Source organism: Littorina saxatilis, linkage group LG2, assembly GCF_037325665.1.
Source record: "Littorina saxatilis isolate snail1 linkage group LG2, US_GU_Lsax_2.0, whole genome shotgun sequence".
In the NCBI taxonomy this organism is placed as follows: Eukaryota; Metazoa; Mollusca; class Gastropoda; order Littorinimorpha; family Littorinidae; genus Littorina; species Littorina saxatilis.
In genome coordinates, this window is record NC_090246.1 from 43,919,188 (window position 1) to 43,941,253 (window position 22,066).

The 22,066-nt window shown below is 43.3% G+C and overlaps 1 protein-coding gene across 1 annotated transcript; it reads left to right on the top strand.

Annotated features, from left to right (window-relative positions):
- Positions 1-180: 180 nt before the first annotated feature.
- LOC138955472 (THUMP domain-containing protein 1-like) lies at positions 181-20,001 on the top strand. Its single transcript, XM_070327076.1, has 3 exons — positions 181-301; positions 4,385-4,608; positions 18,772-20,001. Exons 2-3 carry the CDS (start codon positions 4,393-4,395, stop codon positions 19,594-19,596), a joined length of 1,041 nt encoding a protein of 346 aa, XP_070183177.1. The 5' UTR covers positions 181-301; positions 4,385-4,392; the 3' UTR covers positions 19,597-20,001.
- The last annotated feature ends 2,065 nt before the right edge of the window (positions 20,002-22,066 follow it).

The window sequence follows — 22,066 nt, forward strand, 5'->3', positions numbered from 1 at the left end:
CTCTTCGAAAATGCATTATGACTCCCTTATTTTTTTACTTTTATGACTTAAAACTTGGTACAACGTGAGAAAATACTGTAAAGATACTAGAACAACAAACATATTTCCTGTATGATTATGCTTTAGTTGGAGGTCGCGCACGGTCGTACATTGGTCGCGTGTGGTCGCGCAGTCTTTAGTCAGACCATTTTGTACCATTGCACGTGGGAAGCCGAGACCGAATCGCTTAAAAAAATTCGGGGAACAGAGAAGTGTACGACCCACTTTTTCGACTAATACAAAGAATAGTAAACTGTGAAAGGTATGTATTTGTTTATGTCATATCAGGGGGTATCAAAGATATTCCAGGCTAAGATGTTTCACTTCCACTGAGGGCCGCAGATGGGGGGTTCCGTAACACATGAAGCTACTGGGAGGACGTCAGCCGGCTTTGTTTATCTCACATAAACTCATTATATACTGACTATTCCCCCTTCCCTCCCCTCCACAGTGCTGCTGATTGAACTTCAGACCATTTATTTCACTCATGGAGTCTAATTTGTGACGCAAAAATGGTATTTTGACTTTGAAATTAGCTTCACGCAAAATATTGTGAAGTATGATAAGATGGAACGCATACAGCGCACTGCAGCACGTTTCATCGCCAACGACTACCGATCAAGACGTCCTGGCTTTGTTACAGGCCTCCTGACACGCCACAACCTCCCGACTCTCCAGGAACGACTAGCTAGTACACCTCCGCCTGACTTTTTACTACAAGGTGGTTGAGGGGCTGGTGCCGGTGTCACGGCGTGAGTTTACACGTACTGTCCTGAGTTTACGCAGTGGCCCCAATGCGCGTGCGTCGAAATATGCGTCACTTCCGCCATCGTGAATTTGCCGAACTCGAAGCCGGTTGTTTTCACTTTGAGTAAGGAAGGTGTCAATCACGTTTTTAGTGATCATAACCCGCACGATGGAACAGTTCGCTGATCAGATGCTTTCTTTGAAACATTTTCTCCGAAATTACACGCACCGAGGCAGAAACAAAATACAAACAAAAATACAGAACAGAAGAAAACAGAACAGAACCCCACCCAAAAACACCCACCACACTGGGGCGCATGCGGCGACTCTGGGAACCAAGGATGAGAGAGAGTAAACGTTCATTCAAGTTTATGTTAACACAGTTACAATTTGCTATTTCTCTCTTTATTTTGATTATCACGATAATTTATTTATGTCACTGCAACAAACAACACTTTAGTCAACTCAAACCCAGACGCATGTATAAGACAAGTATCCATTTTGATTTTGGCAACTAGAGCAGGGCCGGACCAAATGAGTTGTAAGGGGGGGGGTTCCTCCTTTTTGGGGGGGGGGCAAATCTGCGAAGTGGCGAAGCCACAAGCGCGCGCCTGCGAACTAGGGGGGTCCGGGGGCATGCTTCCCCGGAAAATGTTTGAAAAACGGTTAAAATCAGTGCAATCTGGGGCTTGTTTTGAGGGTTAAGAGCAGCATTGTTTTGGTGCTAAAACTAGTAAAAGTCAAAGCAAGGTACATGCTTTTTCCAGGGGTGGGGTTCCGGAACCCCTGGAACCCCCCCCCTGGGTCCGGCCCTGTAGAGGAAGCATTTCTGATTCCGAACATATCCAGCTTTATGTGTGTTTTTTTTTAAACACAAACATGAAAAAGGTGACTAAAACAATCTCTATGAGGGAGCATATAATTATAAATAGTCCAAGGTAACAAACACAAAACCATCGATTCCCACTATTCTAAAATTCAAATCTAAAAGTCTAAATTTGTTGAGAAAAAAATCTACACCTTTTCTTCCAACACTCGCAGACCACTGACAAACACAAACTCATCGATTTCCCACTGAATTCTTTGATACAGTGGCGAACGCGATCGGCGAAACAAAGACGGTCACCGTGGCAACCTCAAAAATGCTTTGGTAAATTCACATCATCATAAACTCACGACGCTGTAGGCGTCGTGAATTTGGTCAGGAAGTGACGTATATTTTGACGCATGCATGGGTGTTACTCTTCCGGCTTTTGCCGGATTTCCGGTTTTTGAAAAAATCTGAAGCCGGAAATTCCGGTTTTCCGTTTCGTTTCGCTAAGTTGAAATAACGAGCAGCGGTTCCGATCCGACTTTTGACACCGGTTCGCGTGCTTTCTCGGTTCGCTTCCTTGGATTTGCCGCCATCTTGCTTATTATGATTTGGTTTCGTCGGTGTCCAGAAACTTTCTTTCAAACTTGAGCATTTTGCTCGATCAAAATGCCTTACATCAGTGATGATGTCGATCCTTCTTAACTTGAAAAACTAGAGGAAGGTGTTACAAACAAGTGGAGGTGGGAATGGTTGGGAAAGGGGGGAAACGTGCTGCTTTACAGAGTGCAGGAGACATTCGTTCCTTCTTCAAAAAGCCTCGCATGGGTACATTATAGGACTCAGATCAGAAGCAGTGTTTGTGTGTGGCTTTGATAATGCCACTGAACTCAAGAAAACGCGGGATGCCTTGTTTCTTGTCAGACATTTTTCGAATGCTCTAGAATTTTTTTGAATTATTGACGGTGATTTTGCTTGGTTGATTGGGACAGTAAAGTATCCCATTTGTATTATTTTTGTGGACTTTTTTTGTTTCTGCTTCTTTTCTTCTTGTATGGTTTCTGACTGTGAGAATGCTGGAAATGGCCACTATATGCTTTCATTTTGGCAAATTTGCTTCAGCTTCGGGGGGCGTTGCCCCCCTGAACTCCCCAACGGGGCGCTGCCCCTGTGCCCCGCCGGGGCCTCAGCGGCCCCTGGACCCCTGCCTTTCAGGTTTTTTTATTTTTCCCAGTAACACCCATGCGCATTGGGGCCACAGCGTAAACTCAGGACAGTGTAAACTCACGCCGTGACACCGGTGTCACGATCTGAGTTCCCCTCAAGCTGAGATCCCTTGGGCGGCTCCGATTGGCTATAATTCGCACCCATTGCGCATGCGTCATATACACCTCATTTGCATTAGCAAGCTGAGTTTCCTCTGGCATCGAGTCTTTCCAATTCCAGACAGCATTGGCTTCGGACGTTCGATTTTACCTACAATTGACTCCAAATTTATGCAGTTCGCTGACCAGATGCATTCTCTGATACATTATCTGAAAACAGGAGGGTACAACGTCCTGAGATATAAGCCATAAGGGGAAGAGTGGACACACAGACGGACAAAGTGATTCCAGTATACCCCCCTCCCTAAAGGGGGCGGGTGTATAAAAATGTTTTCATTTTGTTGTATTAAAATAAAAAAAAACTGAACCACAAAAAAAAAAAGGAAAATTTAATGTACGAAGTTTGCGGACACAGTGCCCTGCCTGGTTTCGAACTCATGACCCTCTGATTCATGGTCGAACGCTCTACTTTCTTTCACCATTCACTATCAGCGCAATTTAGGCGCAGCCATTGTGGATCCATGATCAACAAACCCTATCTTTGCTTTCCACTTGACGAGATGCGTCTAAGGGAGTTAACTTTTTACAAAGTGTTATTATTATCGACTTTGGTCAAAGTACACATTCAAAATAATTTTCGCAAAATTTGTCACTAAACAGACATATAAGGGGAACTGAGATTGGGGAGAACTCAGATTGTTAACAGCGATCTGAATTCGTTATGCAAATGAGGTGTATTTGACGCATGCGCATCGGAGCCGCCAAGGGATCTCAGCTTGAGGGGAACTCAGATCGCGACACCGGCAATGCCTCCAGACAAATTCCTAACCCCTCAACGTGCTGGCCGCATGATTCGACCCAGAAGACAAACAGCAGACTACGTTGGTAGCAACCCCATAGACAATTACATAAAAAAACAACAGGTGTTTCGCTGTACCACGCTGCAACACCGAACAATACAGACAGTCGTTCTTCCCACGATCCAATAGAGTGGAATCACCTGGACAACATAGTTGTCCACTCAGTCTCTACTGAGGCATTCAAGTCGGCGCTAACCGCCGCTAGACGACGTCGCTGCGCACACCCACCCGCCGCGCCAAAGCCAGCAATCTGGATGCTAGCGACATACCCTACAGATACAGATATATATTTTTTTTATTCAAGGGACGTAACCGCTCGGTGCGTTTTCGAATAAATCGAATTTGGGGTAAAATGGATCGAATTACATCACAAATGTGCTTCAGTTGCAAGATCTGGTCTTAGTGTGTTGCATAAGTGATTTTATGTGAGCTTGTGAACATAAACACTTGCGCCATCATTTTTAAACTTTCTTCTTCTTTTTTCACCATGCAGTAGTTGTTAGTTTTCTGTTTTCAAATAATGTAATTAAAACAGAAGAATCTTGATATTTTTTCTATGTTTGAATCAATTTCAGGTATCTTTTGTTCTGTCCTACTTTTAGGTTGCACGATGAGCAATGAAGGGCCCAAAAAGCGGAAGTCAAAGAGCTGGTACAGGAGACAGGCTTTCCAAAACAAGCGCATGAAGACAGATGGAATGCCAGGTCATCGTTTGACGGCAGGTCTCAAGGGCTTCATAGTCACATGCAATGATCGTGAAAAGGATGCAGTAAAGGAATCCTACAACATCCTCAATGAATATGCTGATAAGCTGTATGGTCCAGAGGTTGGTTGACAGTTTCTTTTTGTGTATAGATTTTTGACTCGCTTGAGTAATCAGTGAGTCAAAGTAATGAGTAGTGTTTGGATGTAAGCAGCCCCGAAAGTCTCAAATATGCTGCACTAGCCTAGTGCCTCTGAAATTTTACCAGCAAAATGAAATATTTCACTAGCCAACATAACAACGGGCTCTAACCAAAATTAAGTCTCTGACCACAACTTATACGCAGACAGGAATGTCGTTAGCTTAGGCGTCGGACATTGGACATAGACCGATTAAAAGTCTTAAATGTCCGATTCACATTGCCGCATGACAGTCAGATGTCTTTGTTTGAGCGCGGTCCTTGTCCGATAAGAACTCTATTTCTTCGGACTGCGCGTTATTTGATAATTTTCCTTTCGTGATAAAAATCTTCAAAAAGCGACGAGCGCTCTCGCGTACAGGTGCACTGAAGTTGTGCAGTGCAGATCTTGCGTTTTCCGAATCGTTTGCGATATGAGCCGTTTGAGGAAACCCGTCTACAGCACACTAAAGTTAGGAGTACGGGAGACAACTCTAACTGACCGAGGCTCGCGTCTGCTTTAAATTGCTTTCGGTTAGAGATGAAGCGCACAGCACTGAATTATGCCACCGAAAAAAAACTAAAGCCTGCCCAAGAACAGCAAACGCTGAAAACGTTTGGCGTTTCAACGGCATCGTGTGCTACATTAGAGCCAAGAACATGGGAAAACACGGCTAGCAATAGCATCATTCGAGAAAATGACAGTGCCAATGACAGTGTCGCCGCTGAAACCTCCACAACCACGGAAAGTAAAGTTTCATCACTTGAAGATGGTGTCGGTACAGCAGGAAATTCACACAAACAGTGTTTTAATTCATGGCTGACCCTGTTTAGTACTAGTTGCCAAGTTGGTTAGAATTTGACAGCAAAGAGACCATCTATATAGGCAAACTGTTTTCTTGAATCTGTCAAGAAAAAGCTCTGTCGGGAAATCATGCAGTTTGTGTGCCAATCAAAGTAAGAGTGCTGAGGTTTTTGGTGACTTTTATGTTCACAAGCTCACATAAAATCATTTATGCAACACACTAAGACCAGACCAAAGTTGAGATTGAAATGGGCACTTTATTTAATAAAGCGCCAGAGTGGATGAAAATATATATGATGTTGTGACAAAAGGTGATGCCAAAAAGAGTAGAAAAATCAAAAATAAAAAAATATTTTTTGACACAAGTGCATTTTTATGCTGAATGTTTCATATTTTCATTACATAAAATAAAATAGGAAAAGATAGTTTGGTCAGCGGGTTCTGTAGAATAAGCATATTTTGTTAACAATCTGACAGATGTTGGTCGTGATGCTGGACATACCATTTGATTGATTTACCTCCATAAATGAAACTTCTGCAATCCAAATACCTTTTATAAATCAAAAGAAAGTACAACACCAGTGAATTACACGCAAACAATTCCAAAACCAACTTACATTATTTATTTTTTTATACATGATGTTATGTCCAACATCACGACCGACATAAGCATCACGTTTCCGTTTGATGTGTTTACAAAATAAATGACAAAAGAACACTTCTGTCAGTTAAAATCAAGGATATGTAATTCCTTTTACATAAAAACACACACAAAAGAGCTCACAAACTTCAAATTACCATGATCATGGCATTTTTTGAGTCGGTTGTGATGATTAGGCGATGGACAAACTTGATGCTTGTCATTTCATGCTCAAACAAAAGAGAATACAAAAAACAATTTTGGGGGGCTATTACCTTAACTACTACAGATCTAGTATTTGCAAAAAAACATAAAGGGAACTGGAAGAGCCTTTGTTACGATGACTGTGCTTAATCTTATGGTCGGTTGTGATGACATAGCGATGGACAAACAAAATTAAACATAACACTTAAAGTTAAAACTAAAAGACAGACAACTCTTTTTCTGTCTTATTTTGCATTCTCTCTCTCTCTCCATATATAATACTAATAATATGCAAAACAAAACCCATAAAGAGGACTGGAAGAGCCTTTGGTTTATGGCTTAGCATGTTATCGTAGCGAACGTTCGCAAGCTCTTTCCTCTGTGCAACTCACGACAGGCCTGGAAAAAGTCAAAATTAATTTGTAGCTTAAGTTAAATAAACTGAAAATGGGAAAATGCTGTAGAGTGGGAAAGCATCTTAAATGCACCTTCATCAGCGATGATCAGGACTCTGCAGCAATCTGGACTACAACATAAATTGTTTAGGCTACGTTAATTCAAAAACGTTAATTAAATTACATATCTTACCCAACTCACATATAGCAATTAACCCTAGTTCAGTGCTGGTAACGCTGTACGCGTCCCCTTGGTAACAAGGAAGGCGCCTCTAAAAAAGAGTGACATGAGACCCGTAAGGGTGTCTAGGCCAGCCCGGAAACGAGACTGCCTTCCGTATGCGCGCGCATACACCGCCATATGCAATTCATTCCAAAAGCTCAGCGCCAGTGAGACTGGTCGCATTTGATGTACGCTCCGGCTGTTTCAGCCGTTTTGACTTAGTCTTTTGACTTTGTTGGTCCTCTTGGTATCTTCTTGCATCTGGACTTCTCTACTACTGTTGAGGTGAGGTCGTTCTTGTTTATTCTTGATTTTGGCAGCGTTGTTGGCCGCTTTTTGGACTTGCAAAATTTTTTTGTGAGTCTTTGTTGTGTCATGGCCGACAACGCCAAGAAGAGGTGTACGCCTAAAAAGGTAGCTGCTGCGCCCTCTTTTTCTAAAGAATCTTCTAGGAAGACTAAACAATCCGTTTCTGGTGAAGATACTCTTGCAAAAAAATCTTTTGATGTGTTTGTTGATTTGCCCGCTAAGCCGGTAGACAAGGCCGCGGCCATTTTGTCGGCTAAGCCGGTTGACAAGACCGCTCACGTGAATAAACCTGCTAAGGGGGATTCTCCCCCTGTGGTGCCTGGTTTGGCATCCGCTGATGTTGCTGCTTTGTTGTTATCTCTTAGTTCGCAGGTGTCTACTTTAGCGGCCGAGATTACTTCGACGAGAGCGGAGCTTCGTTCTCTTCCCTCGGGGGTGGCTGGCGTCTCTTCGCTTGCCAGTGTTCGCTCGTCTCCTGCCACTACAGTCACGAGAGCGGAGGTGCATGCCTCTCAGGATGAGGAGATTGTGCTGTGTCCGCTTTTGGGTTCGCATTCCAGCGTTCCGTCTCGAACACAAGGTATGTCTGCTGAGTTAGTAACCGGGTTCTCCGGCCAAAACTCGGCACGCGGTCAGGAGCGAGTAGCCTCAGGCGCATTGCGGCCAGGCGAAAGTTCTTATCTCTCGGCTGACTCAACCCGCTTTGGCGGCCTTCAGTGGGGAATAAGAGCCCTGGTGCGCGTAAGGAAGTTCCACTGCACTCTGCTCAGTCCGTGGTTGGGGGCGAGTGTGTGTGGCTTCCGCTTCCGCCCCGTAGACAGTAAAGCTGGTTCTCTGCTAGACGATGGTAGTCAGTACGGGGATCAGCTTCCGGATTGCACAGAGGTGCAAGACGACTGTTTTGATGAAGATGCTTCCGGACAGGCGGAAGGCGTTGGATTCATTTTGCCGCTTAAGCTGTCATCGGCTGTGGCCTTGGCGGCTGTTACGGCATCTAAGTATTTTGAGGAAGCAGTGGTGGAGTGTAACTCTCAGTTGGTACCTCCACCTTCTGCTCTGGGAGACTTTCGGAGTGCTAAGGACGCTAGGTGTTCGCTCCGTTTCCGTGAGTCTCCGGCGGTGGCGTTTGAGATGGCTAAGGTCTTGGCGACTTCGCGCTTTCATACGCTGTCTCAGGCCTCTACTGTTCCGCTGTTGTCACAGCATGGGGAGGCCCCTGATTCGGCTTTGCCGTACCTGGCACAGGCAGGGCGGCAGGTTCCTGGTTCTGCTGTTCGGAACTTCAAACTTGCTTCTCGGCCTATCAGCTTGGTTGAGTCTTTTTCGTTGCCTAGGGCCGTGCTTCTGGTGACTCCGGAACTGGCCTCCTTGAGAGAGGATGGGTATAGCAAAGACAGATCTGTCCCCTATTCAGAAGCTTCCCTGTTGTCTTTGGAAGAAACAGGGAGGTCTCTCCTGGAGCTAGCCTCGGTTTCAGAATCGCTTCAGCGATCATTGTCACGGTCTATTGCTACCTCACTGGAACCTTTTGAATTCCGTTTTGATGCCTCGGCGGAGGATGTGACGACTCTTTTGGCTACTTTGAGCAAAGTCACACAGGAACAAATGCATTTGTCAGCCAGACTTTACACACATGCGGTTCTCTCCCGCAGAGCGGCCTTCCTTGCTGGCTCCAAGATCAGGGATAAGGGTACGTTAGAGACTCTCAGACTTTCTCCGTTTACGGAAGGGTCTCTTTTGGGTCGGTCGTCTTTTGACGCGCTGGAAAAAGAGACTCATGACGCTCGGGACTTGGCTATCGCTCGTATCGCGCATCAAGGTTTCCCTAAAGCGCAGAGCAAGCCACAGACTCAGGGCAAGACGCAGACTCCTTCCTTTGGGGGAGGCAAGGCGCAGAGTCAGAACTCCTCTTCTCGAGGCAGGGGGCGTGGTGCCCCTTATCAGAAGAGGGGTTCATTTGGTGGTTCTCGGGGGTCGGGGCGTAAGCCCAACCCCCAATGAAGTCTTCCCGAACTTATGATCCTGTTGGCCCCCACCTTTGTGGTGGCGGGCGGCCCCTCCAGGGCCATCGCTACCTGGACACATTTGGTGTCCAGCGAGTGGATCGTGGGGATAATTCGTTCGGGATTTCGGCTTCTTTGGGCAGGGGGAAAGGCGCCTCTGTCCAGAATTCCGCCGCCTTTTCGTTTCCCGAGAGACCCGGAGGCCAAGGCAGCCGTACAGGGGGAAGTGGCATCCCTTCTGTTGAAAGGGGCTATCGAGGAGGTGCTCGATCAGGGGTCTCCGGGTTTTTACGGGAGACTGTTTGTGGTCCCCAAGGCTTCGGGGACATGGAGACCTGTCCTAGACTTGTCGACTTTGAACAAATTCCTGCGTGTGGTGAAATTCACCATGGAGACTCCGGCCTCAGTGAGAGAGGCTTTGCGGCCAGGAGACTGGGTCACGTCTGTGGACCTGACCGACCCATATTTTCATGTGCTCATGCACCCGTCAGACAAGAAATGGCTTCGGTTCCGTTGGGGGGAGAAAATTTTCCAGTTTCGAGCGCTCCCGTTCGGTCTTTCGCTCGCCCCCTGGATTTTCACGATGGTCATTCGTCAACTCTGTGCCCTCGTGAGGCAGGAGGGGGTTCGTCTGAGAGCCTATTTAGACGACTGGCTGATTTTACATCAGGACCAGGTTCTTTGCAGCAGGCACACACAGAGAGTGCTCAGTCTGGCATTTCAGCTCGGATTCACGGTCAATCGGGTGAAGTCGGAGTTGGATCCGTCCCAGCATTTCTCGTATCTGGGGATGCAGTTCAATACTCTGGATTGGTCGGTTCGCCCGTCGCAAAAGAGAGTAGACAAGTTACAGGCATCTATCCGCTCTCTTTACGGAGAGAATCTGTCCACGGCCCGGGAGTTGTACTCTCTGTTGGGTCAGATGGAGTCCATGGCGCCTCTTGTTCCTCTAGGCAGAGTGCACAAACGGCCGTTTCAGGCAGCTCTGCAGGCGCTATGGGACCAAACTTCGCAAGACTGGAATGCTCAGATCGAGTTGGGGTCTTGGTTCAGCCGGACCACAAGTGTTTGGCTTCTCCCCTGGGTTTCGCAGGGCGTTCCTATTGTTCCTCCGTCTCCTCAGAACAATCTGTTCACGGACGCCTCCCAGTCGGGCTGGGGTGCTCATCTTGCAGATCAGACGGCGTCGGGTGTGTGGAACGTCAGTCAGGCCTCTCGGCACATAAACGTTCTGGAGCTAGAGGCAGTAGCACTGGGCCTTCGGTCGTTTCTTCCTCTTTTGGAAGACAGCCATGTCGAGGTTCACACCGACAACATGACTGTGGCGGCTTACTTAAACCGTCAAGGGGGCACTCGCTCTCAGGTTCTGTCGGACAGCGCGTGTCGCTTGCTGACATGGTGCAGTTTACACAACATTCTCCTGTCAGCGGTCTATCTGAAAGGCACTCTCAATGTCTTGGCCGATGCTCTCAGCAGAGGGAGCAAGATCTTACATTCAGAGTGGACTCTCTCCCACCAGGCTCTGGAGCGCCTTTGGGCGCAAGTAAGCAAGCCTCCCATCGACTTGTTTGCGACGAGATACTCGACTCGTCTTCCTCTATTCGTGTCTCCGTTTCCGGACCCTCAAGCTTGGGGGGTCAATGCTCTGGAGATGGACTGGACAAATCTGCAGGCTTATGCATTCCCACCGTTTTGCCTTCTCGGCAAGGTGATAAGAAAAGCAGAACTGGAAGGGCCGGCGTTGGTGTTGGTGGCCCCTCTTTGGCCCAGCCAGCATTGGTATCCAGATCTGGTTCGCATGGCGGTTCGTCCGCCCATTCCTCTCGGGGTTCGAAAGGGCGATCGGGCATTCCGCACCAGAATCCTCAGGCCTTGCAGCTACACGGATGGATTCTGTCCGAGTCTCTCTGCTCCATGTGGGTGCCACAGCTTCGACTTTGAAATTGGTTCAGCAGGCACACAGGGATTCGACCAAATCGGTATATGCTTCGCACTGGTCCTCCTGGTCCAAATGGTGTTCAGAGAACGGTGTCGATCCTCTCGCTCCGAGATCGATGCACGTAGCTAACCATTTATCCTGGTTGGCGGAGCAGGGAGGTTCTCCTTCCTCTTTGCGCGTAAGAAGGTCAGCTATTTCCTCTACGCTTAGACAACTTGGCCACAAAATCACTTTAACCTTCGCCGGCACTCGTGGGTCCGTGCGGACCCAGAAGGGTGTTTGATTGCAAATATCTCTTAAACGAGTTGGAATTTTTTAATGAGCTTTTAGAAATGCCTCAGACACCCAACAAGCTATCATGTCCTAAAAGCTCATTGAATTTCAGTGATAATTAATTAATTAATTAATGGTCAAATTTAGACTACACACGGAAGCATTCGTGGGGACGTGCGGACCCATACTTTTCAAAGAAGGAAAAGCGTGTATACCCTTCCGAGGCACTCGTGGGGCCGTGCAGACCCATACTTCTCAAAGAAGGAAAAGCGTGTATACCCTTCCGAGGCACTCGTGGGGCCGTGCAGACCCATACTTCTCAAAGAAGGAAAAGCGTGTATACCCTTCCGAGGCACTCGTGGGTCCGTGCGGACCCATAATATTTTAATTGTTCCAAATACCGTGTATAATTAATTAATTATCACTGAAATTTAATGAGCTTTTAGGAGATGATAGCTTTTTAGGTGTCTGAGGCATTTCTAAAAGCTCATTAAAGAATTCCAACTCGTTTAGGAGATATTTGCAATCAAACACCCTTCTGGGTCCGCATGGACCCACGAGTGCGTCCGTGTGTAGTCGATAACGAGTGCCGGCGAAGGTTAAGTGGCGTGATAGCGAGTGTAATCAAGGGCGGTCAAAGGTACAGCGTGGGACCTGTTTTTAGTTCTTCGTTTTTTGGCTTCGGATGATTTTGAACCTCTTCATTTAGCCAGTTTGGCTAACCTTACGAAGAAAACTTTTTTTCTTGTTTTGCTCGCGACTGCTAGGCGCGGTAGCGAAGTACACGCTCTCTCGGGTTTGGCAAAAGATATTGCCTTAGAGAAAGATGGATCTTTTACTTTAAAGTTTCGTCCGGATTTTTTAGCTAAAAACCAAAAACCTGGTCAGTCATCTCCTTGTATTCATGTTCCCCCCTTGAGCAGTGTTCTGGCTCCGGGGGATCCTGATGTTTGTAATTGTCCGGTAAGGGCCCTCAGCAGCTACCTGGCTAGGACTCTACCGATTCGCTCAAAAACTCAAAAGTTGTTGTTCATCTCACTCAACACGGTGAGAGGGAAGGATATTTCGAAGATCACTCTGACTAAATGGGTTTCAAGCACCATTAGGCAGGCTTACATTTGGTGGCAGAGCCAGTCTGGCGATGTCAGAGCCGTGTTGCCTCATACTTCGTCCAGGACACATGAAGCTAGAGCTTGGGCGTCTTCCTTAGCGGTTCTTCGTTCTGGACGCCTCTCGGAAGTTCTTGCGGCTGCATACTGGCGGTCGGAAGATATTTTCATGAACTTTTACCTGAGGGATGTCGCCTCAAGTCGGCAGGACGGCAGTTCAGCTTTGCCGTCTCTGGTAGCTGCAGGGCAGGTTCTACATTCTTAACTTGGTGAGTACCCGCCACCTATACTAGCAATCTGCTATATGTGAGTTGGGTAAGATATGTAATTTAATCAAAAATTTTAGTAATAAATTTTCATTTGATTAATATACTTACCCAACTCACATCGTTTATTCCCTCCCGCCTCCCCGCTGTGGGGGTGTTTGGGTCTAAAAAAGGAGTGAGTTGGGCTTCGCTTTTGAATGAATTGCATATGGCGGTGTATGCGCGCGCATACGGAAGGCAGTCTCGTTTCCGGGCTGGCCTAGACACCCTTACGGGTCTCATGTCACTCTTTTTTAGAGGCGCCTTCCTTGTTACCAAGGGGACGCGTACAGCGTTACCAGCACTGAACTAGGGTTTATTGCTATATGTGAGTTGGGTAAGTATATTAATCAAATGAAAATTTATTACTAAAATTTTTGATTCAATATAAGTTATAAGCCCATAACTATAGCTTATGTAACTCTGTAAGCAAGCACACACACACACACATACACACACACACACACACACACACACAGAGCCTGCACTGACAGTGACACCCAACATTTTTTTTTTTACTTAAAAGTTAAACTGAGTTTTTAGGCCATGACCTACTGGTAGGCCTACTACAACTAGTGTCGTCTGATAATCAATTGACAACTGACCTACTTCTTTACTACTACTTTAAAAGAAGGGAAAACAGCTTACAACAACAACAAAAATTCAAAAAAATATACCAAAGAAATGTAAGGTAAGTTGGTTATGACAGTGAACATAGCAAGTTTGTCTCCTGGAAAAATCATCACAACCAACATAGCAAAGAGTTTGTCTTCTGGAGAAGTCATCACAACCGACAGTAAACTATGTGTGGATTGGAAATATTCATGCAGAAATTCATTCAGTTGCTTGTCGTCAATAATTAGCTGCTGTACAAAACATCGAACGAACATTTTCAAATTGTTTGCTTTCTCGAAACAGCCGTGAATTACATTTCGTATGTCGGTCATGTTCGGTTGTGACTTTGGACATACAAAATAATTTGTCCTCTCTCAGCTTTTTACCTATCGCACTCATTCGATGAGCGCGAACAACAAACAGAGAGCAGTGTGTCGTATTTTGATGCGCTCTGTTTCGTTTGAATAACATGCAAATTCGAAATGAGTTCAATGAAAAATTATTTCTAACAGATTGTTTGTCGGTTGTGATGTAGATGTCGGTTGTGACGTCAACTAGTAATTCAGAAAATACGGACAAACGAAGCTCTCTTACCTTCCCTTCTTCGACGCGCCATTTCCAAGAAAAACAAGCCTCGGTTTGAAATCAGTTGGGAGCGATGCTATTAAAACGTACGATCGGAAGTCAACGAAGAGTGTCAGTTGTTGAAAAATTCGTGATTGTTTGGTTGTGACGTCCGGACAAATGATTCGATGCTTAGCAAATTATTCGGCATATCTCTGTCATGTTTGTAAATTTCAAATGCCCAGCGATCTCAACTAATACATTAATTCTTTTTGTGTTCTGGAAACTGCAAAAGTTCAGACCGGAGCATAGATGATACATACACACGATGTCAAAACATTGTTGTCACTTCGGACAAACATCGTCACAACCAACAACCTGAAGTTAATTTCTCCGTTTCTAATTAAATATTTTTATATAGAAGCAGGTTTCTTTACACACATATTGATTTATTATTCTTATTTCCAGATTTACAATGCAGTTTGGTTTTGTGCATTAAAAAGAGTGTTCTGGGTTGATAACAAAAGTATGAGTTCTTGCTTATTGGTTTCGGCGGGAAATTTTTCCGCAGTTTTTCACTTTCATCGTAGATTTAATTCACAAAGCTGTTGTTAAAACACACAATTTTATCGTAGGTATCTCTTCATCATATTTTCAATCCAACAAACAAACACAGACACATACATGTTTTTGATAATGTTGTTTAATTGCTTACAAACACACATGGGGTCTGGAGCACGACCTTTTGTCACAACATCATATACATGACAAAATAAGGTGGTCCCGCTGTACAAGGGTTACCAAACACACACACACACACACAGTAACATTGTACAACTTACTCTCACATTCAAGCGGGACCACCAACAAAACTTATCATCAAATAAACATTTCACGTGGTCAAGCAGGTGACCACAAACACAAATCTTCACATTTTAACACTCTCTCATGTATTCATAAAAGAATCAGTCATTCATGCTGCCTAGATAATGACATAATAACATCACATGAATAAAACCGTTCTTGATATGTACAAAATATGACCAGTGTGGGCATTGACCACCACGTTCATTAATACATTAGTTGTCACAAGGTGGAGTTAACAAAGGGGGAGGAAGGCGGGTCATCAAATATTTCGGCTGTCACTGTTTGCAGTCAGGATGATTGTGGGCTATATTTAGAATTTACCCATCATCCTGTTTTACCCCATCCCGTGTCATACGGGTTGCTCCAAAACAAAATTCCCGCAGTGGGGCACTGCGGTTATGAAATTAAAGGCCCCTCCTGTTTTTGGAACCGCAGGAGCTTTCTAGTTTGCTGTTAGGTAGATTTTTGGTTCCTCTTTCCTGTCATGCTCTCTTTTTCTTCATGAATTCTGTTCTTTTTTCTGCCTTCTTGCTCATTCACCTGTATTTTTTCCAAAAATCTCTTCTCTTGCCGCTTGTCTCGCGATTCATGTATAGTTTAATCTGTTAGTGTTCTGATGTAAGTCCAGCAGTAGATAGGTTAAGCCTATTTTAACATACTGGAAACTGGTAATCTTCCAGTAGGTATTAATTTAGTTTTACTAAAGCCTGCTGAGACACAAGTAATGGGTTAGTGCATTTGTAAACAGGAATCGCTTGACAAGTGGCCCCCTTCATCCCCCCCTTCCTCGTCCTGATATGGCTCTGCGTAGTCGGCTGGACGTTAAGCAACAAATAAACAAACAAACTCTTTCATCCAACACAAAAATGTTCTTTGCAAAAAAAGTTTGTTAGAAGCAGGAGCCTGCCAAATAATTCAAGCGGGCTCTTTCCTTCTTTCGACGCCATGACAGATTCTTGGCCATATCTATATGTATTTGGAATCAGGAATCGACAAGGATTGTTTTTAAATCGATTTCGGAAAATTTTATTTTAATCATAATTTTTATATTGTTAATTTTCAGAGCTTGTTTTTAATCCGAATATAACATATTTATATGTTTTTGGAATCAGAAAATGATGAAAAATAAGATGAACGTAATTTTGGATCGTTTTATAAAAACATAATTTTAATTACAATTTTCAGATTTTTAATGACCAAAGTCATTAATTAATTTTTAGGCCTCCAAGCTGAAATGCAATACCAAAGTCCGGCCTTCGTCGAAGATTGCTTGGCCAAATTTTCAATCAATTCGATTGAAAAATGAGGGTGTGCCGCCTCAACTTTTACAAAAAGCCGGATATGACGTCATCAAAGACATTTATCCAAAAAATGAAAAAAACGTCTGAGGATATCATACCCAGGAACTCTCATGTAAAATGTCATAAAGATCGGTCCAGTAGTTTACTCTGAATCGCTCTACACACACACACACACATACACCACGACCCTCGTCTCGTTTCCCCCTCTTATGTTAAAACATTTTGTCAAAACTTCACTAAACGTAAAAAGAAAACATGTGGAGGAAAAAATAATGTGAAAACTAGATCTAAAAGTAAGCCCGGTTCACGATTTCAAACTTTTGAGTATGAAATGTTCGGACGCCCTTTTAGCCTACTGTGAAATAGTAATGTACGTCAAGCTTTGTTTCAGAACTGAGAAACAATCACTAGGTTTCAAATCAATGATACAACTAAAGTTATTGGGAGATCAAAGGAAAGGTTGGGTATAATGTCAAAAATTATACTTACATTCCGTTTCAGCAAGACTCCCAGGGCTTTGTCGTGCTTACGATTTCGCCAAAAGTACTTTGAACACACCCCCGACGTAACTTTCAATGAGCATTTTTTTTCACTTGCCGGTCGGATTTGGCGCCCACTTCCAACTTCGCAACATCCCAGGCTTGTTTTTGGTCCACCAAATTTACACTTTCAGGCCTATGCCGCCTTGATCGATCGGAAGTTCGCTTTTTACGCACTGCGTCTGTCAAGCGCAAGATAGCAGACATCTTTGGACCGTAAATGACTCTTTGCGCATGCGCCGCTGATAATTTGATTGGTTGATATTTTTAGGCAAAGCACATGGTCTCAGCAAACAGAAAACAAAACATTGGAAGTGTTAGTAACACTCCCGAAAAATAAAAACTTTTTTTACATATAATTTTTTTTTCTATAACTTTTTTCATTCATCATCTGACATAACTTTTTAGCGAAATTTAGCCATAAGATTATTGAAAACAAGTTGCGTAAGGCGAAATTACTACATTTAGTCAAGCTGTGGAACTTACAGAATGAAACTGAACGCACTGCATTTTTTCACAATGACCGTAGTCCACCGCTTGTGCAAAACGGAGTGAAACTGACGAGCCTGTTTAGCGCGGTAGTGGTTTCGCTGTGCTGCATAGCACGCTTTTCTGTGCCTCTCTTCGTTTTAACTTTCTGAGCGTGTTTTTAATCCAAACATATATCTATATGTTTTTGAAATCGGGAACCGACAAGGAATAATAATAATAATAAATGAGCATTTCATAATAACTTTACAATTATGCTCTTTGCGCTTGACACATTTAAAATTTAAAACACAGTTATACAAGCATTTACATCTACATTCATAGTCAGCAACGCTTAATTAAAAGCATACACCATCAAACATACATTACAAAAGATTCTTCCACTAAGTAAGTAATACAAACATGAATAAAATAGGTAGTGAAAACAAGGAAATAGCAGCTGAATACCCTTAATCAAACAGAACATATTATCAACAATACTGAAAACAGCCCTAGATGTTTATATACATTATCACATTATCACTAAAACAACAATAAGATGAAATTGTTTTTAAATCGATTTCGGAAATTTAATTTTGATCATAATTTTTATATTTTTAATTTTCAGAGATTGTTTTTAATCCAAATATAACATATGTTTTTGGAATCAGGAAATGGTGTAGAATAAGATGAACGTAAATTTGGATCGTTTTATATAAAAAAAAAAATTATTACAATTTTCAGATTTTTAATGACCAAAGTCCTTAATCAATTTTTAAGCCACCAAGCTGAAATGCAATACCGAAGTCCAGCCTTCGTCGAAGATTGCTTTACAAAAATTTCAATCAATTTGATTGAAAAATAAGGGCCTCAACTTTTACAAAAAGAGGGATATGACGTCATCAAAGACATTTATCCAAAAAATGAAAAAAACGTCTGGGGATTTCATACCCAGGAACTCTCATGTAAAATGTCATAAAGATCGGTCCAGTAGTTTACTCTGAATCGCTCTACACACACACACAGACACACACACACACACAGACACACATACACCACGACCCTCGTCTCGATTCCCCCTCTATGTTAAAACATTTAGTCAAAACTTGACTAAATGTAAAAACCACATTTTGCCCGTTTAAAAGGTGGGCAAAAAGTATAATGATTGGTGTACATAACATTAGAAAATACCCACAACATTTTTAACCAACCTTCACCTGTTCCAAAATTCCCTTTACCGAGGTAATTGTTTTTGATCGGAAACATTTTCACGTCCACTTTTGAACATTTTGCTTACGCCACAAAACATGCCACTTGGCGCTTGATTTAGCCAATGTTTTGATTGTACAGCCTGTACATTAACTAAACAATCATTAGAGCATGAAAGATGGGGAAAAAATGAAATTTTGTCATACTAAAGGAATTATTTTCTTCCAAAAGACCATAGAACATCTCTGCATTCGTATAAAACAAAACATTTACTTGAATGGGTTGGTCCATGCTACCTATGTATGGTATGTTAAATCTTAATTCCTATGTATATTTGCAGGCCCAGGAAGAAGCAGAATGCAGTGGACACAGCGATGGAGATGACATTGAAAAAAACATCGCCAGAGAGGTTCAAACTTTAAAAGACAATAAAGCTGCAGGCCAGCATCGTTTCCAGAACAGTCAGACAGGCACCAAAAATTGCATCTTTATAAAGACAACTTTGGATGATCCAGCAGCTCTTGCCCATGCCATCTTTATTGATCTATTGCAAACCAAACTCCAGAAATCAAGGTATGCCTTGCGTCTTTTGCCTGTGGTGGGAACATGCAAAGCTAACCTAAAGGATCTAACTGAGCTTGCCAAGGATGTGCTGAAACCCTTTTTCACTGAAACTAAGTATGAGGTGACCTTCACTATAACATTCAAAGCAAGGAACAACAATGGACTTGGGAGAGAGATGACTATCTCTTCTTTGCGGAATACTGTTACGGAAATGTTTCCTTCTGTTCTGCTTCATTACACACCGATAAACCCTCAGCTCACAATTTTGGTAGAAGTGATGTGTGGCGTGGCATGTATAGCTGTGGCCAAAGAGTTTACTCGCTTCAGAAAGTACAACCTCGTTGAAGTTGTCCACGAGAAACAGACACCTGTTGTTACAAACGAACGCACAAAGGACTCCAGCGAACATGTGGCATCAGAAAAAATGGTGGATAAAGGTGAAAAGGAAAAGGAAACACCCTGTCCTCAGCAAGGGGGTCTATCAGATGCAAGCAGAAAGCCTGACAGCTGCAGTGTCGACGAGGAATCTGTATTCGAGATCGCAGAAGTGCATACAGATGTTTCAGTTGGAAAAGATGTGTTATCTGCCATTGTCAACTGAGCATTACAATAACGGGGAAGCTTTCCCTCCGCCGGAGATCAATAGCAGAAGAGCAGAATGGTATCAGATGCTGCAGTTTCATTAGTGTTCACATGCTTTTGTCAATTATATATACAGTTTAACATTTGCCTTGGTTTTTGAAGTGTTTAGACAGAGGTCTATGTTTAGATAGACCAGGGGCGGAGCAGTTAAGCCAGAGGGGGAGGGGGTAGCCCCCTTGTGGGGTACATGGGCAAGGACCCCGTTGGGGGGTCTGGGGGGCCCCCCTGAAGCTGAAGAGTTTTAGCTATTTTATGAACAATTTATTGCTTATCCTTGATTTTAAACATGATCAACTGGTGTCAGCAGCCACTAATTATTTCTTTTAAAGTTAGTATTAAATCTTTTTTTGACAGCCAGGTGGGGGGGGGGTTCCGGAACCCCTGTAACCCCCCCCCCCCCCCCCCTAATCCGCCCCTGCAGACACACACACACACACCCATGTAGACCTGCTCACTCCTTTCCAACAGTGGCTGTTTTTCATTGGGTCTAACCTCGGTAACATTAAAAAAAAGTCTGTCTTTGTCACACCCTCTCTCTCTTTGTTAAGTCACTTGCATACCTCAGAGAATTGTATATTCCCCAGAAATATTGTAGGCATCCCTGTAGTTTCAAGATGGTCTTGTTAGTATCTTCTAAACTACTCGTCATAAAAAACTTTACAGATGCGTTTGAGGGCAGATCTTTCTGATGAGGCCGATTATCCTAAAACTTATTATATGACTGGAAAGGCCTTTTATTCCCCTAACTTATTCAGAAAACAGATTGAGTTTAAATAACGTAGTGTCGATACAGTGGAACCTACAACACAGACACCCCCCAAAATCAAATTTGCAAAATCAAGGTTCCCGCGTTAAAATTGACAAAAAATCAGAACTGCTAAAACAAAACATGTTTAGCATGTCCTTAGACAAAACAATCAAATTTGCATCCAAATCAGTCAGTTTTGTTCACATATCTTGTCTAACATGGACACTATGGCATGCTGAACGGTGTAGGTGTCAATCGTCTCAGCAGACATAAAAGGCAGTTTTTGAAGCCGTTTTAGCGGGTAATGAGACAAAAAATGGTACATTTGAGTAACTCGCTAACGCATTGCTGGTAATAGCTGGTTGACCTTGGGTCATTTATTCTTGCCAGCTGAAATCAACTGCCTGTCCCAGTTTACTTGACACTGACCTTCTTCCCGGGGTCAATGACCGAGTTTTATCTATGAGAGGTCTCCTTTGATGTCTGAGAGGAAACTCTCCCTGCCCCAGTTTACAAACACTGACCTTACCTGTGTCAATGACCGAGTTTTGTCTCATAGAGTTTTATCTATGAGAGTCTCCTTTGATGTCTGAAAGGAAACAATGCCTTCCCCAGTTTACAGACACTTACATGGGGTCAATGAAGGAGTTTTATCTATGAGGCGGTCTCCTTTGATGTCACTCGGCTAGGGTGATAGAAGCAGAAACATGCATTATCACAAGAGAGGGAGTGTTATGTTTCTTTGTATGGGGATGTGGGTACATGTGTACTCTTCTTTAGCAATACCGGGCGCAGGGGTTCAAGTTGAGGAAAAAAGTTGTGCCTTAATTTGGCCCTGGTATTTGTTGGGGGGTGAAAAAGATTCAAGTTCAGTGGGACAATTTTAGACTTACAGTATTAGCATCAACATAACCTTGATTTTCTGAATCAAAATACAGATAGACTGCTAACGTTCTAAAATCCAGAATAAAACAAAACAAGAAATGTTAGTTTTTGGAATGTTTCATTTTTGACAAAACAAGACATTCATGAGCACATTGGCCCTATGATCTATACATATGAATAATGAGACAAATGAAAACATTTGCTCAGTTTGCCTTCAATGTCTGGCAAGATAGTTGAAGTTGCTACGAAGACCATTGGGTCGATGTACTTGTGATAATTGTTTTCTCAAACAGACATTTTAAAGCTAGAAGAAAATCCCACAAAATGTCATATGGCATGACCTCCCTTCCTTGAGAAAGTTCTATGATACTCGTCATAAAAGAACTAGGCAGATAGAAGTGCAGATCTTTGTGATGAGGCTGTTTATTGTAAAACCAGTTATATGAGTGGAAATTAAGGCCATTCATTCCCCTAACATATTCAACAATCACATTGATTTTACATAAGGTCGGATTGCCATCAGTAGTCACAAAATCTATTGAGGTTTTCTTGGATGTTTCTGAAGCTAGGGCTTGGAAGCCTCACACACAGATATTGCTAAAATCCAGTGACCTCTAGACACAGTGTAATTCTACAAGCAAACTTCTTGGACACAGTGGAGGGAGCAAGTACGTCAAAAATGAAAAATAATGTTTTTTGACTCACCTGAGTAATTGGTGAGTATTAGGATTCATGGCCGGCCGTGGACAACAAACTTAATGTTGAGGATATCTCGGAAGTTTATAAAGCTAGACCT

Excerpts from the sequence above, each read along its gene's own strand:
- LOC138955472 (XM_070327076.1), top strand. The coding sequence starts at position 4,393 with ATGAGCAATGAAGGGCCCAAAAAGCGGAAGTCAAAGAGCTGGTACAGG. Across the intron at positions 4,609-18,771 it reads ATAAGCTGTATGGTCCAGAG|GCCCAGGAAGAAGCAGAATG; the intron begins GTTGGTTGACAG and ends GTATATTTGCAG.